The 17543-nt window shown below is 39.2% G+C and overlaps 1 protein-coding gene across 3 annotated transcripts in view; it reads left to right on the forward strand.

The window, feature by feature from the left end:
- Positions 1-17543, forward strand: part of LOC126175610 (CCR4-NOT transcription complex subunit 9) — a 72475-nt gene that overhangs the window by 13143 nt on the left and 41789 nt on the right. For 2 of the 3 annotated variants that reach the window (XM_049922492.1, XM_049922491.1), the window contains exons 3-4: positions 5884-6199; positions 6302-6397. In XM_049922492.1, coding sequence (XP_049778449.1) covers positions 5884-6199; positions 6302-6397 — 412 coding nt within the window. The remainder of the gene's footprint in view (positions 1-5883; positions 6200-6301; positions 6398-17543) is intronic. The other variant, XM_049922493.1, reaches the window with a different exon arrangement.

Below are 17543 nucleotides of genomic sequence, written 5' to 3' on the forward strand. Positions count from 1 at the left end.
CACACAGACAGTAGTCATTCACAAGACATAACAGAGCATGAAACCACACACATACTAATATACTATATAATAAAGTAGTCCACAGAATAGGCAACATTTTAAAGAATCTGTGACTTCAAGTGGGACACAGTAGACACAACACAACATGGAAGAGACTTGGAACACAGAAAAACCCACACATAAATTCAACAGCTCAAGCATACATCAACTGACATGCAACTCTTGCCAGTCAGCATACATCAGACAAACATGCAAGAGCTTTAAAATAAGATATTCAGAACAATTCAGAGCTCTTAAATGTAACTGCTCCCATAGCATATTTGCTGACCACTTAAGAGCAAATAACTATCACTCAAGGAAAATAGAAACAGATTTAAAAATATGAAAATTCAGCCACTGCCTGTACTTAAAAAACACTTCCATATACAGAAGGCACTAGCTGAAGGACAGCAGATGATAAATGACTTCACTGCACTATGCAGTGGTGCATTATCCTACGCATTAAGAAAATTGTGCTTAAGAGCGCAGGCCTGCGTGTGCCCATCCCCCCCCCCCCCCCGCCCCCCCGCCCCCCACATACACAAAGACAATTCAGCAGCAGCAAATGATTTTGTAAGACTAACTGTAAGTAATCACAGAATATAGTGTGAAATAGTTTTGCACATGTGTAAACTTACCAAAGTAACTCATTGTAAAATCATTTAACTGCTGATTACAGGCTACCATTATTGATTAATGTACAGGAGATCCTCCATAACCCAATAATAACCCCTAATAAGGTAATTACAAAAGCTGCTTTCAGGCTTAATTTGGTTACAATAATTATTACTTAAAACATTTTATATTTTCTTGAACTGACTAAAGAATACTCACTGAGGCAGGAAGATGGTGAAACATGTTTGAGTTTATATGAAAAACTATTGTTTGTGTAACAGGCAACATGATATTGAGTAAATATTGTCTGCAAGTAGGACTACTGGGAGAGCTGCAAAACCAAATGATGAATAGTTCCCATGATCCCCAGGTGGGAGATAAATAGAAGGAGTAGAACTGTTGCACACTGTACTGAAAATACCGGTTTTCATAATTTGTGTAACAGAGTTGTATAGAATAATCATCATTCAACAAAATTCTGCCTCCCCATATGAATTTCCTGTGCTTGTCTGTTGCATTTCCATATCAGTCTTACTAATGTGTTATGATTTGATGATGTCTGAATGGTTTTGTGTCTGACAACATACCTTTGTGGTTTTTTGTCATCACTCTTCTGACTGGTTTGATGAGGTCTGCTGCAGTTTCCTTTCCTTAGATACCTTGATATCAGTGTAGCACCTACACGACATCATCTATTGTTTCATGTTTGTATTTTAATTATTGTCTTCACAGAATTTTGCCCTCAGCAGCACCCTGTAGTACCAGAGATGTCTTAACACATATTCTATCTTCATATAACTTTTTAGAACTATTATATTTCCAACATATTCCATTCCTTGACAGTTTTGTGAGAAGCTCCTAATTTCTTGCAGTACCAGTCCACTTAAGTTTCAGCATTGTTCTGTGACACCATGTGTAAAGTTCTTTGATTCTCTTATTTTATTGTTTTTCCACAGCCAATGATTCACTTCAGTTCATTGCAGTGCTCAAGATAAACATTTGTACAGTTTGATCTTCTGACTTTTAGTGTACATCTTTCTCCTCCTTTAATGATTCTTGATCAGTATACTCATGATTACTAACTGAAATTTATTTTAAAACACAAGAAGCCTTTCTTCTCTCTCAATCCCATTGCTGCTCCTTTGTTCTCCTGTAATTAGTAATACTATATTGTTGTCATATTGTATAGCAATCCCCAGAGTTATTAATTTCATGCCCTTTGTATTCAGGATTACTTATTGAGTTCTCTCATTTATTCTTATTTTGTTATTTTCTACTTGTGACATTAGCATGTATGCCTGAATTATAGCTGTTGGCATTATTTTGGTTGTGATTCGGTGTAGAATAATCCTGTTGCCAAACTGTTCAGAGTAACTCATGCTGTCATACATTTCCACTCAAAATGAATTATTCTCCTTTTATATCATTTTTTACTGCTTTTGATATTACCCTACATTTCTCTTCTTCACTTCAATCGTCTCTACTACATCAGGTTTCAGCATTTACATTTATTTTTGAGATTTAATTGTTTCCCTGTCATATTAAACATCTTACATCCCATGCTCTAATGTAAAGAATGTTAACCTTTCATTGGTAATTATATTTTTTCCATTATCACCCCCCCCCCCACCCCCCCCGCGCCGCCACCACCACCACCCTCGTGGCAGTCCCCTCCTGGACATCCAAGTGGGAGACTAATCTAGAATCTTTTACCAATTGAAAGATCATTATAATACTTTCCAGTTACAGTATATATTTCCTGTGGATCCTTGTTATCTTTAATGCAATGATTTTTGAAGCCTTCTGAATCTTCTGCCATTGATCACTGGAGTTCCTTCTGTCTTTATGAGCAGTTTCCCACCCAAAGATTGTGAGGGTTTCTGAACTCTAATCCTGTTCTCAGCCCTCTTTTGGCAAGGCCATTGGCAGACATGAAGTATAATTTTTTTTCATTTAAACTTAAAACTAATATTCTCTGGTTTAGTAGCCAAAGATGCTATCCTTGATCCTATTTTTCATTTGATGACTGTTCCAAAAGCCTGCAGCTGGGTAGGTCATACGCCTTGTGTGCGGTATCGAAAACAGAAATACTCTTCTTTCCTAGACTTTTCCCAATGAATAGAAGTTTTCCATTTGCATTTCAAACTTTTCTTTCACGCAATCTTTTTTTATTTATGACATTTTTTAGTTTTATTCCTTGCTTCTACAACAATGTGGGAGGCTCCAGAAGTTCACTACAAATAACGTAATGAACATCAAGTAAAATTTTATTTTTGCCTATGTAATACTTGTGTAGGCACAGTAATTCAAATTCATTTGACCCCATAGATTAGCTTTCAACAGTGCACCCCTGAATATGAAGGGAGATACAAGAACTGAAAAAGGAGTGTTCCTTGTTGCGGCTCCTCGTGACATATTTCAGTCTTTTTTTGTTGTTGGTTGGCAGGAGAGCCAACACCGGTTTACTAGAGGAAGCCAAAAGGCACGCGTTTTAGCTCACGCAGGCTGGCCTGAGGTCTGGAACAGGACAAGGAAATTAGACTTTAGACAAAACGGACATAGCTGGTGGAATACTTAACTTTAATCCATAAATGGTGAACATCGCTCTTGACTGTACATGACTCAGTATCAATAGTAACTGGTAATGGCACCTTGGTAGGTCGTAGCAAATGACGTAGCTGAAGGCTATGCTAACTATCGTCTCGGCAAATGAGAGCATGTTTTGTCAGTGAACCATCGCTAGCAAAGTCGGTTGTACAACTGGGGTGAGTGTTAGAAAGTCTCTCTAGACCTGCCGTGTGGCGGCGCTCGGTCTGCAATCACTGATAGTGGCGACATGCGGGTCTGACGTATACTAACGGACCGCGGCCAATTTAAAGGCTACCACCTAGCAAGTGTGGTGTCTGGCGGTGACACCACATTTTTTTTCCTGCTATATAAACTACAGAATCAAGGAAGTTATAAACTTGATAATGTAATTGTACATTACTAAGGCATTGCAGATCGGGACACTAAAACTGTTGCATAACAGTTGCAATACACACAGAATAAACTGCCTTCAAGTTTTAAACCGTTATTCCTTTGTGTAAAAGGCGAAGCTCATTTTTTGGAAAGGATTCGTGTTATATAGAATGTTGAGTATATCTCTTTTTATTGTGTTTAAGGTATAGCATATTTTCTGTTTGCGAAAGTTGGCAATTTATGTTGAACATGAGTGTGCTAATGAAAAATTGTATAAATGTGCTGCTAGGGTCCATGGTGGCTTATCCACAACTGGTTTCTTTCACAGTGAGAAACCCGGCATCCACATCGCCACAAGTGCCACGCACAATAACTGTGCAACAGCAGCCACCTGTGGGTTTCTTTACTACAGGTTTCCAAGCCTGATGATAGATTTAAGTGTCAGAGGCCAAAGCTAGGTGAGGTCTTGTAGGATCATCAGCTTACGTTTACTTCAAGCTACTTGAATTTTAATATGTTACATTAATTTACTGTTATCATGAGGAAAACTATACTGCCGGCCATGTGATGTCGGTAATGATGTTGTAATAACTACAGTAATGAGCTATTCCAGTCCCAGCCCTTGTCACTCCTTGGTGGCTCATAAAATGAATTTGCTGGGCCATGAGGGCGCATAAAGCTTATTAAAGCAGCCTTCTGCTCAGCAGAGGTTTCACAAATATTTCCAATGTACTGGTATTTTTCATAAATATGCACACAGTGTATTGTCCTGGCTGGAGGTTCTGATGCCAATATATCTCTTTCTCTACTTCTAAATATTAATGATATTAGTGGTCTCACAGTACTTCAAAGGGCTACAGTTAATGTAACTCACACTTCTACTGAGAATATGGGCATCAACTGTAGGGCACTGGATTTTCAGTGATATTTACTATAAGCCAATGACTTTGCTTTGTATGACGATATTTTGGATATTGGTTGATTATGTAGTGCTGTGCAGTGAGAAAACGCTCTTCAGAGGTCTAGAAAGATATTATCTACATGTTCACATGGCAGTACTATTTGCAGGTTATCGTGTATGGTGAAAAGCAATCAGTTTTAACATAAATGGTGTTTCCTGAACATATGCTAGTTCTTTAAAAGAGAACTCTTTTCCTTGAGAAACATCAGTCTGTTAGTGTTACGGATATTCTCTTGGATTGTGTGTCGTATAACCATTAGAGACATGGAACTGGGGTTAATGAACACACTGTAGCATTGCCTTTAGTGTTCTTTTTTCCTCTGTTGATCTCTTGTCCTTTACCTGATTAATTGTTTATGATAACTGTTATGACGGGGAATGTGTATGCTCGTCATATAGTGATTTTTCTGTAAAAATGACTGTTTTTGTCAAAAATTCATCTGTGGTATAGAATAAATTGTTAAGGAGAAACCTCTTTCAATCTACATTTGAAAAAACTTCGGCCGACTCAAGCATGTTATTTCAATGTTTAGACTGTCTAAGAGTTTTATAGTCACTTGTTTCACATCTCTGTCTGCAGAATGGCAATGGCCAACAATTATCACTTGAGTAACAGTTTCAGAATATAGATTATGTGCATTGTGTATGTTGTGAGTAGAATCTGTCCTTTCATATTGGTTGTTATTCCGTCCCATATTTTTCATTGTTTAATCTTGTAATATAAATCTATCTTTCGGAGAATTTTGATTTAGTATTGAGACAGTTTCGAGGAACATGTAAGTCACATTGGTTGCCCCAATATTTTTGGAGTACCCATTCTGTCTTAAGTTGGGCTATTTTTATGCTGAGTAGGAACTAATAGACCCAAAACCTTGAGATGCAGTGATTGGCTTTGAGAAAGCTTATTGGTGCTATTAAGATAACATTTTAAGTGTGTTGGTACCATTAAGTCTTAACACACACACACACACACACACACACACACACACACACACACAGACAGAGAGAGAGAGAGAGAGAGAGAGAGAGAGAGAGAGAGAGAGAGAGAGAGAGAGAGAGAGTGTGTCAAACATTAAATGTTTACTTTTGGTGCAACTTACATGCTATCATTTTGTTAATGGAGCATTTTTTCTTAGACTACATAATGCTAGCACAATTTATATTTTATTTTTTGTGTACTTTCTTGATTTTATACACACACACACTTCTGTTTAAGTCTTTGTTATATTCTTTTCTTTAATTTTTCAGTATTCTCAATTTACTTAATACATAAGAATGTCTTTTGAGGGTATGTTATTTTGTTACAGCAAAAAACGTGAAGTTGTACCAGATCTGGCTCCGATGCTTTGGCATTCATTTGGCACAATTGCAGCCCTTCTCCAGGAAATTGTGAATATCTATCCCGCAATTAACCCTGCATCACTTACAGCCCACCAGTCCAACAGGGTTTGCAATGCACTAGCCTTGCTGCAGTGTGTTGCATCTCACCCAGAAACCCGCTCAGCATTCCTTTCAGCACATGTTCCTCTTTTCCTGTATCCGTTTTTACACACTGTGAGCAAGACGAGGCCATTTGAGTACTTACGTCTCACTTCACTTGGTGTCATTGGAGCTCTTGTCAAGGTATGTATGCATATGCATATTACATTTTCAAATCTTACCTTGCAGAAATGTGAAGTGACTCATAGTGTATTACTGTCACTCTTAACAAATCCCATGCAATAGTCCGTTGCAGGAATTACCGAACAACACCATAAACAGTTCCACGCCGTCAACCTCAGTACGGGAGTCAGTCAGGAGGATTTCCGGAAAATGCAAAAGGTGCCCAAAAAGAGCTGCCCTCAAAAGCTTATGTCTCTTGGCTACAAGACGTACCAAAGATAATAGCAGCATGTTTTGCTGCTGTCAACAACTACACTAGCCAGGATCAAGCAGTTCAGAGGAGGATGTTCTTAAAGAGAAGTGCTAATGGGATGTTTGTTCAGACTGTTCTGAACAGTAAAACTTCCCTTTCTGCATTTAAGAAATGGAATTTCTTCTGTTTGCTGTTAGCAGTACTACACTGGGTTCAAATGGTATATTGCATGGCATATTGGGATCTTCATGTGAAATCCAAGGGAAGCTTCAGATCGTTTAAATGAAATTCTTGTATTCCCATCTTAGGGTGTCTAGGGTTCATCTGCACAATTCAACAGAAAAGATTGCACATCTTCACATAGTTAATAAAATGTTGTGCTCATCATTGTGGCAAAAAAATTGAGTAACAAGTGATACCTTGGCACCTTATTTGAGGTGTAGTTGAGCTAGCTGTAAAGGAACTACACCCAAGTATTCAATCATCTTCTTGGATATATGTATTTCACATGAACATTCATTAGTTTTAGTTTTCTGTACATATTAACATATTTGGAGGGAATAATTTCTGCAAGTACATTCAAAGGGCTAATTGTGTACATTCTCTTTATGTTTGCTCATTTATGTGACATGACAGCTTGTTAATAGTTTCAGAGAGTCAGTTTTATGCTTATGCCTATCAATTCAGTGAAGATTATTGGATGTTCGCTATGACTCTGTGGTCACATGAGTGAGCATCCAATAGGCCTGGAATCAATTTTCAGTTAGTTTTGGGATTTTATGTAATTTATTGGTTCTTTCACCTCTGACAAAGATTTATTTGTGTGAAACAAGCAAAGTTGCACAGATGTCCAGGACTTCACATTACACTATACATGCCTGTAGAACTGGCTGAGTAAGTCAATTTAGAAGTTGAAGGAAGACAAGGGCATACCACCTGTAATAGGATCATGCCCAATAAAGCATTGTGCTGTTTACACCAACCTTCACATGGTAAACAGCTTTAGAGACCACACAGGATATGGTGGCCGATGCACAGTGACCAATTTTTGTCCAAAAGTGCCAGGCGAGTTCATTCTTTTGTTCAGAAGGGGAGGCCGACAAGTGTTGGCCACCTTTCGGCCAGCAGGCAATGACAAAAGTGAGGCACATGCCCTGCAATCTTTCTCAAACAGTTTTACAGAAACTATTGGTATAATTATTTCATTTTTGCTGTACGTTCCTGATGGTGCGCCCATTATTTAATTAATGGTCATAGTTATTGTGATATTTATGTGGTAGTAAGACGCTGTGCAAAATTCAGAAAAGTTTACAATGAATTGCTATGATTTTACTTTTGATGCTTATTACATAATATGTTGCTGCATATGAAATTTAGCTGACACATTGAATTTTTCTTTAGACTTGGGTAGAAGTGTTTGTCACCAGTCCCGAGAAAACTGATCTGGTGCAGCACACTCGTATTATCACGCCATGCTAGCTATAAAGTGAGAGTGAAATATTCACAACATTTCTCATATTTCGTCGACGGTTTCAGATATTGAAATGCGATTTGGCAGTTGATAGCACAAAAAGAGGGGGGTATTTTGCCACATCATTGTCAGCTGTATTATTTCACTAACTACAGACTTGTTTGATGAATGTAATTTTTAAGCTGGTGAAACAAGAAATGCTATGGGTTTTGGAACAAAAGTGAAGACACTACACATTTTTTGTACTGAGGATGTGCTTTTTCATGAGCTTCTGACCTTGCTTTTCCTCAGTTCCTCTCTTAACAAACTTAATAAACCACTGTTTCAGAATTCTGTTGAAATTGTCTACACAACATGTTTATGAAATGAGACTGCGTAAAATGTGCTGTGTTCTGGCAAAAGAAGCGCCTTTTAACATGGCAACCAGAGAAATGGATAGGTTTTACTCAAAATTCGCCACTCATGACTTCTCTGAAAGTTACAAATGGTTAACAAGCCAGGTGAAAATAAATTCCTGCATTTTCGGCCGAATGCTTTTTAGATACTAACCATAAAAAAGGTGACAGATCATTTTGGATGGTTACCATGCAAGTGTGGGCATGGAGGGACTCCATTTAATATTTACAAAAGATGTGGATGTAGGCTTTAGTTCAGAACGGCACTTCTCCTCCAGCGCTCCACATTTCCGCAAAAATGCTTGCCCATAACTCCCACTACTACTGCTCTCCCCACATGTGCCCTGCAGTCTGGGCATCTACCGTCCAAGGTTTCTACACGGACACTATCTTTACTGACGCATTCAAATTAATATTTAAATCATCCAACTTGCTTGCTTTTCATTTATGAATTAAGGGCACATTATTGTTGTAGTTAATACTCTCAAAATATACAGTATTGGAAGATCAGAATGTATGTGAATGAGACAACTATCTATAAATCTGATATTAGATGTTACATACTCTCTGTGTAGTGGACTTGCTTAATGATATATTTTTGCCAGTGATTGCTCACCTTGTGAAAGAAATCTTTTTGAAACAGTCTCTTTAGACATGACACCAGTCTTTCTCAGAAATGATGTCATTTGTGATCACAGTGGTGTCCTTTGATCAGAAGTTTCAACTAGAAAGAAAATTTTAATTTTGTGAAAAGTTGAGTGAACTGATGGGATGATTTGTTTTGTGTGCCGACACTAACATTTTAATCATGAACATTTCTTTATTTCTCATAGATCTTATATGACTGAAGTAAGGATTAAAATACTTCAGGACATATGGTGATCTTTCATCTTGTGCCACATACTGTTAAAAGATTGTCTGTATAACAGTCACTGAAATTGAACATTGTTCCCAGGTTAAATTTCTGCTAATATGCATTTAGAGGGAGAGATGTGGTTTATTTATTATTTAGCTTTTAGGTCATTCAAAAGAATTGATAGGATGTCTGAAAGTGGCCAAATTTGCTGCCCCCTTATTCCCTTTTCTGGAAAAAATTGCTTTTGTGGTGGACAAAAGTAGCTATTGTGGTATTGTCTAAAAATGAAAAATTGATAATTAGTAGTTCATGAAGGTGCATGAATTGTTACTTATTGTTAATAAAATCTTAATCTTAGTGCACATATTATGGCTGTAAAGACAACAGTACGACATAGTGTATAAAAACAATTGTATAGGTTGGCAGTTTCATGTGGTAGGTGGCATATCATATTTGTTTTATGATTGTAGCAATTGGCTGACATGCAAATTGTGTCAAGAAGGGCACATTTTAAAGGCAAGTTTTCGTTTGTAGAAATAGATAGAAAACACTTGGGTTTGGATTGCAAATATGCCCATGTGAGTTTCTCCTTAATGAGAATGGATTATTGTACACTCCTGGAAATGGAAAAAAGAACACATTGACACCGGTGTGTCAGACCCCCCATACTTGCTCCGGACACTGCGAGAGGGCTCTACAAGCAATGATCACACGCACGGCACAGCGGACACACCAGGAACCGCGGTGTTGGCCGTCGAATGGCGCTAGCTGCGCAGCATTTGTGCACCGCCGCCGTCAGTGTCAGCCAGTTTGCCATGGCATACGGAGCTCCATCGCAGTCTTTAACACTGGTAGCATGCCGCGACAGCGTGGACGTGAACCGTATGTGCAGTTGACAGACTTTGAGTGAGGGCGTGTAGTGGGCATGCGGGAGGCCGGGTGGACGTACCGCCGAATTGCTCAACACGTGGGGTGTGAGGTCTCCACAGTACATCGATGTTGTCGCCAGTGGTCGGCGGAAGGTGCACGTGCCCGTCGACCTGGGACCGGACCGCAGCGATGCACGGATGCACGCCAAGACCGTAGGATCCTACGCAGTGCTGTAGGGGACCGCACCGCCACTTCCCAGCAAATTAGGGACACTGTTGCTCCTGGGGTATCAGCGAGGACCATTCGCAACCGTCTCCATGAAGCTGGGCTACGGTCCCGCACACCGTTAGGCCGTCTTCCGCTCACGCCCCAACATCGTGCAGCCCGCCTCCAGTGGTGTCGCGACAGGCGTGAATGGAGGGACGAATGGAGACGTGTCGTCTTCAGCAATGAGAGTCGCTTCTGCCTTGGTGCCAATGATGGTCGTATGCGTGTTTGGCGCCGTGCAGGTGAGCGCCACAATCAGGACTGCATACGACCGAGGCACACAGGGCCAACACCCGGCATCACGGTGTGGGGAGCGATCTCCTACACTGGCCGTACACCACTGGTGATCGTCGAGGGGACACTGAATAGTGCACGGTACATCCAAACCGTCATCGAACCCATCGTTCTACCATTCCTAGACCGGCAAGGGAACTTGCTGTTCCAACAGGACAATGCACGTCCGCATGTATCCCGTGCCACCCAACGTGCTCTAGAAGGTGTAAGTCAACTACCCTGGCCAGCAAGATCTCCGGATCTGTCCCCCATTGAGCATGTTTGGGACTGGATGAAGCGTCGTCTCACGCGGTCTGCACGTCCAGCACGAACGCTGGTCCAACTGAGGTGCCAGGTGGAAATGGCATGGCAAGCCGTTCCACAGGACTACATCCAGCATCTCTACGATCGTCTCCATGGGAGAATAGCAGCCTGCATAGCTGCGAAAGGTGGATATACACTGTACTAGTGCCGACATTGTGCATGCTCTGTTGCCTGTGTCTATGTGCCTGTGGTTCTGTCAGTGTGATCATGTGATGTATCTGACCCCAGGAATGTGTCAATAAAGTTTCCCCTTCCTGGGACAATGAATTCACGGTGTTCTTATTTCAATTTCCAGGAGTGTATGTGAATTTCGGTGATACCATTAATTTGCGGGTTCATATGTCAATGCCCATGTTGTCAGTACTAACAGTGTCGTGTATGAAAGTGCTCACATCATAGTTACATATGTTCAGTGCAAACCACCTGCTCTATGACAGTACAACCACTGATAAGTTAATGAAGCACCAATATGCCACAGTTTATCTAATATGCTGTTGTTGTTTCACAATTTGCGTAAGTTCAATAAGACAGTATTACTTAATTGTGTACAACAGAACTTTGTGGCAATTCAATGGTGATTCATATGCAGAAGGTACATCACCACCACTTACCCTTTATCATAGTCAGATGACCTTTACAGGTGAAATCAACTGATTAAGCCCACTCAGCATATGACCAGTAGGGGCACTGCTGCATAGGATAACACATCATAGCTAGTGACACAGCTACTCTAATTCATTGTGTGTACTGTTTTGCCACATGGGACTTAGATTTTTGTTCACAACTTTTGTTGCAGGATAATAAATATTGTTAAGAGTACATAGAAACCTTGAAGCACCTTGTGTAAGTCTGGCGTGGGGATTCATATAACCAGTATCTGAGGATATGGCGCAAGGTTTTACCCATATAGAATGGGCAAAATGAAATTGGTCCGAATAATATTCATGAGACCAATGCATAATCAACTCTTACTAATGAACAGGAGAACTGTCAATCACAGAAAATGCTGGAAACTATGACTGAGATCCAGGAATCGGTTGCTGTTACGTTTCTGTGTCATGTGCCATGCACATCTTCTGCATTCTCTGCCCTCACCATTTCATTGTGTTTGGGTGACTGTAAGGAGCAAACATGTTCAATGACTAATTGAATGCAACACAAAATGGTGCTCATGCTAAAACAGCATATGTTCACTGTCAAGTGTAATTCTTGGGAAACATGCGGAACTGATTGCACAAGAGCTTGACTGGAACTCTCTTAGCAAAACTTCCAGCAGTCTGTAGTGCAAAAGTTAATGGAAAAATGATGTGAAACAGGCTCTGTAGCAAATTAAAACAGTAACGGTGAACTATTGAAAAAGAGTTTGAACACTGGAAAATACGAGGGTGGTTTGAAAAGTTCTCGGAACGGAAAAAAGTACTTAAGTCACTGCCCCCCCCCCCCCCTTTTTTTTTTTTTTTTTTTTTTTTTTTTATCCTTTTAGTTAATGCACTTGGTCCAACGATGTTTGAGTGCCTTGATCCCATCTCGAAAATGAGTTTCCTCCAGTTCTGCAAAATAGTTGTCAACTCTGGCTATCAGTTCTTCGTTTGAAGTGAATCTTCATGCACGAAGAAAAATGTTCAGTTTTGGGAAGAGATCGAAGTCTGACGGAGCCATATGAGGTGAATAAATGGGTGTGGCCACAATTCATACCTTAGTTCGTGTAATTTTGTCCTGGTGAAGATGACTTTCTTCCTTGCTAAACCTAGCCTTTCTTCGCGTACCTGTTGTTGCAATTTGTCCTGGAGGTTAGCATAGTATTCTCCAGTAATTGTTTGCCGAGTGGGGAGATAATCTACAAACAATCCTCTTTGCATCCCAGAACACTGTTGCCATGGCCTTTTCCACTGAAGGAATTGTCTTTGCTTTCTTTGATGGTGGAGAATCAGTGTATTTCCACTCCTTTGACTGTTGTTTTGTCTCTGGGGTATAGTAGTGCACCCAAATTTCATCTGTGGTCACAAACTGGTGCAAAAAATTTTGTACGTTTCTCCTAAAAATGGCAAAACATTGTTCTGATATGTCCATTCTAATGCATTTTTGATCCAGCGTCAAGAGACGCGGCATCCATCTTGCAGATAATTTTTTCATTTCTAATTCTTAAGTTAAAATGTGATATACCCTTTCAGATAATATGTGGCAGGCATGAGCAATTCCACGCACTTTCAATTGGTGATACTCCATGACCATTTTTTGCACTTTTGCAATGATTTCTGGAAAAGTGACACATCTTGGCCGACCACTGCGTGGATCATCATCTAAGCTCTCCTGACCATATTTAAATTCAGTTGTCCACTTGGCAACAGTAGAATATGAAGGATCAGAGTCCCCCAGTGTATTCTGGAAATTGGCATGAATGTCCCTTGCTTTCATACCTTCCTTTACGAAGTACTTAATCACTGCTCAAATCTCGAAATTCCCCCCCCCCCCCCTTCCCATCTTCACAGATCACTAGGTGGGAACAACAACAAAGCCACAGCTCTCTCCCAAGACCGCTGACATGATATGTATTTACAGACAACAGTCCAATGAATATCATGCGAACAACTCATTGCACTAGCACTGACCTCTCGTTGTGATTGCAAGAACTTTTCAAACCACCCTTGTATTGCTAGATTGAAGGAAAACCTAGAACAAAATCTGGTGAAATGTCGACATCATTTATCTTTGTAGTAGTAAATTAAGAGATAATTTTGTCGAAAGATTTCCAAACAGAACCTGCATCTGTATCCTTACATATTTTCTTTCTTGCCAAAATTAAAGCATACTGACAAACTATCATGTTCAGTTTTGCCAGTGCTTTCTGAGTTAAGGGGAATTGGACTTTTGGATCCTCAGTTCTTCATTTCTTCAGATAAGACGTGACTCATTCTGTCATGGTATGTGAACCACTAGAAAATGTGCCATTATGCCATCAGAAAATACCCGTCAGTGCTTTGAAGAGTTGTTGCATAATCTAGAAATTGGCGTTTGGTGCTCAGTGTCTGGTGTCTACAGTGTAAGATGATTTCGTTCATCGCATTGTTAATGCCTACCAGTATGTGTGGAAATGGTTCAATCCATATGGCAATCAACTCATAGAAGATGAATGAGTGTATTGATAGTTCTAGTGAGATGAAGCAACAACACACTGCCTAGATAACCTAGTCAAGAGTGCAGGACATGTTCAATGAAAAGAGGACAGTCAACAGAGACAGTGCAATCTTAGGGCCACCTTGATTGCCTGATCCCTGTGTGATTTTGTCGTATACACCGAATTGAAGGATCAGGTGTACTCAAATAACCCTCACACGCTGGAAGAGAAACAGCAGAACATTGAAAAAGCGATTACTGCTATTCCTCAACCAGAGCTGCTATAAATGTCTCAAATCTAACACAGTGCTGCATCAATATCAGTGGTGGCCATTTCCAACATCTTTTGTGACAAGGGTCAGTCAGGTGTCAGTGTTTATTGTAAATGTTTTTCAGGTCAGTTTTATTTTGCCCATTGTGTATATCGTGCATAAGGATCATGAAAGTAGTATTGGGATGTGTACTTAGGCATATAGATAGTAATTTTTTCCTCACTCTGCACGCAAATTGGAATAGGATTGGACATCACTAATATTAGTATAACATACCTTCAGCCATGTTACACAATGTGGCTTTCGGAAGATATATATGTAATGACTGCTTGTTACCAGTGCTCAGCACCTTACTACTGACTTTGACTAACAATAGCTACATTTTTTCCATACACACGCATGCACATCTTCACTTGTGGACAATATTGCAATTTTTTTTTTTTTTTTTTTTTTTTTTTTTTTTTTTTTTTTTTTTTTTTGTGTTCAGTTTCAGCTTCTTCAGTTTTGACACAGAGTTTTTGAATGCTTCTCACTCATGTGTAGTAACTGATGTTTCGCTGTTTACACACCATTAATACAATCTCTGTCTCTGCAACTTCTTTAATCTGTATTGCTTCCATATAATTTTAATGGTTTCTAACTTCTTCAATCTGTGTTGCTTCCACTGTAATTTCAATGGTATTAGACTTCCTGCTTCCTTTAAAAGTAATTATGAAATTCTGAAGGTTAAATATTATTTTTTGGGTGGTGTTGAGGTTATGAGTAGGTCATTTCTTGGTAAAGTGATTTATTTCTACACTAATCTTTGAAATAGTGGGTACATATTTTCTAAATTTTATTTTTAATATTTCTGTTTGTTTTTATACCAGTGTGGCTATCTCATTAGATTTTGTACTTAATTTATTATTTTCAATTCCTTCTCGTGCATCGTCAGCCTCTGAAAGTGTAATTTTCTATATTTAAAATCATTGTATTTCCGTGCTTACAGTCATTTTGTGTTGCTACAATTCTGTTTTGAATAAGGTTCTGTATTAGTTCCTCATTCCACAACAGAGTCCTCTGCACTACCACTCTTTGTTGAAATACAGAGTCTTGTTGCATTCTTGCCTTAAATGTTAAAAGATCAATTTACTTATCAGCCAAGAAGTAGTGTTTTTTTTTTCTTTTTTCTTTGTGGATTACTCAGTTAAGTAATAAAAATAAATTTTTATGTGCCATTTATCTTCCAGCTTCAAGTCTTCATCTGTGTATAAATGGATCCAAAATTTGAAAATAAATTCTTGGCAGAAGTAGATATGAAAAACTTTGCTCCTCTGCTGTGAACACAGTAAGAAAACTGCTCTTACTACTGGGATACTGTGATAAAAAGTTCCCTCACTCCATATTTTACTGTTTTGGCTATGGGCTTAGTCTGCTGCTACATCACATAGATATGTGAAGTTGTTCCTGAAGGACATGCACATCATTGCTGCATCTTCCGTTTGACTTTGTCAGAATATTGGAGAATTAAAGTTATGAGAGACAAGAAGAATCTTTCCCACCAAAACTATTCTCTGAAATCCTAGATGAAACTTTCAGATACTTGAGTGAGGAAACAATGAAAGAACGTGTGGTAAATGAAGATTTTTGCATCCCACACATTTAGCTGATCAGTTGTTAAGTTCCTCTCTAGTGCAGATAAACAAACATCACAGTGAATGGAAAATTTTATCAGAGAAAGCTTGAAAGTAGATCTGAAAACTTACATACGGTAAGAGTAAAATAATATATAATCAAAAAACTGAAGAAAAAATTGTTCAAACTAACAATACATTTATAGAACCAGTTGAATTTTTTATTTAGGACAGCTGAAGACAGTGAACGGATAGACAACAGAAGATATAAATAGATAAGTAAAAATTGTCTTGGGTACTTTTTATAATTGTGAAGCCAGAAAACCTGAAAAGGAAAATGCAGATGATCAGTCTAGTTATAGAGTGGGTCCATGAAGTGAAATCAAAAGAAAATTAGGTTTTTTTCACACACGAGTGTAGGTTCATATCAACAGCAGCAGAAAATGGTGTAAAGGAAGTATGATTTATTATGAATAAGAAGGCAGAGAATGAGTCACAGTGAACATTTCGGTGATTGGAATATATTTTCATCAGAACCAACAATAAATTAGTGTCAACAACAGTAGTTCAGGTACACATGTGGGGAGGAGGAGGGGGGGAGGGAGGGAGATAGATAGATATGATGATAGCTGTAGTTCTAGTTTCAAAATACTATAGAAAGAGAACCACTGCTCAGAAAGATGCCCAAATTGGACAACATATTATTGAAACTGGGATAAAAGTCTTTGAACAAAAGGAAATTTAACAAAAATTTTATTAGCAGCATTTGTAAACATCTTAACATAAATGGGGTTGCCTACAAATGACAGATGAATTGCAATACAACAGCCCATTGCACCATGCATGACGTTCAGTGTGCATGACTGCACAAGTTCAGCAGCCAACAGTTGTGACACTGTTGTTTAGGTAAGCCCATCCACCAAGGTGAGTTGTGCCACCTTGGAAGAGAGACATTGGTTTTTAACTATCCTGAATTGAAAAACCACATAGCAGAAATTCATCAGTTTTTAATGATCCTGAGGCCAAACACTACATATAAAGTAAAATGGCATCAAATTTTAATTGTCCTCATACCCAAAACCACATAAAAAGCAGAGTGACATCTGTTTCTAACTGTCGAGAGACTGGCGCAAGATGTGTTCAGTATGCTATTGTTACGCAACAGATCGGATTGGCTTGGGGAAGGGGGGGGGGTCATGGTCAGAATGTGTTATGCGATGTGTGCTTTCAACTCTGCTACATTCGTAGTTGAAGCACTGAACACATCATCTTTCAGATAATCCCACAGCAAGACATCACATGGATTAAGATCAGATGATCTAGATGACCAGGCTGTAGGGAAATGGTGGCTGATATCTCTAGCAATGCTGAAATTCGTGTGCAGCAGCTGATTCACTGGGGCTGCGTAATGTGTGGAGGAGTGCCATCTTGCATAAAAATGGTCCTACCCTTGCATCCACACTGTTGAAAGGTTGCAATGACAGTGCACAAGACTCTCATAGTGTTTACCAATGACTGTACAAGTAACAGAACCCCTTCTCAAAAAAAAAAGGTATAGCCCTACGATAAACAGTGCTGTCAACCCACACTAAACAGTCACCTTTGCAGGATAAAGTGATACTGGCTGATGTACATGTGGATATTCTGTTGCCCATAT

The sequence above is a fragment of the Schistocerca cancellata genome, chromosome 3, assembly GCF_023864275.1.
Source record: "Schistocerca cancellata isolate TAMUIC-IGC-003103 chromosome 3, iqSchCanc2.1, whole genome shotgun sequence".
Lineage (NCBI taxonomy): Eukaryota > Metazoa > Arthropoda > Insecta > Orthoptera > Acrididae > Schistocerca > Schistocerca cancellata.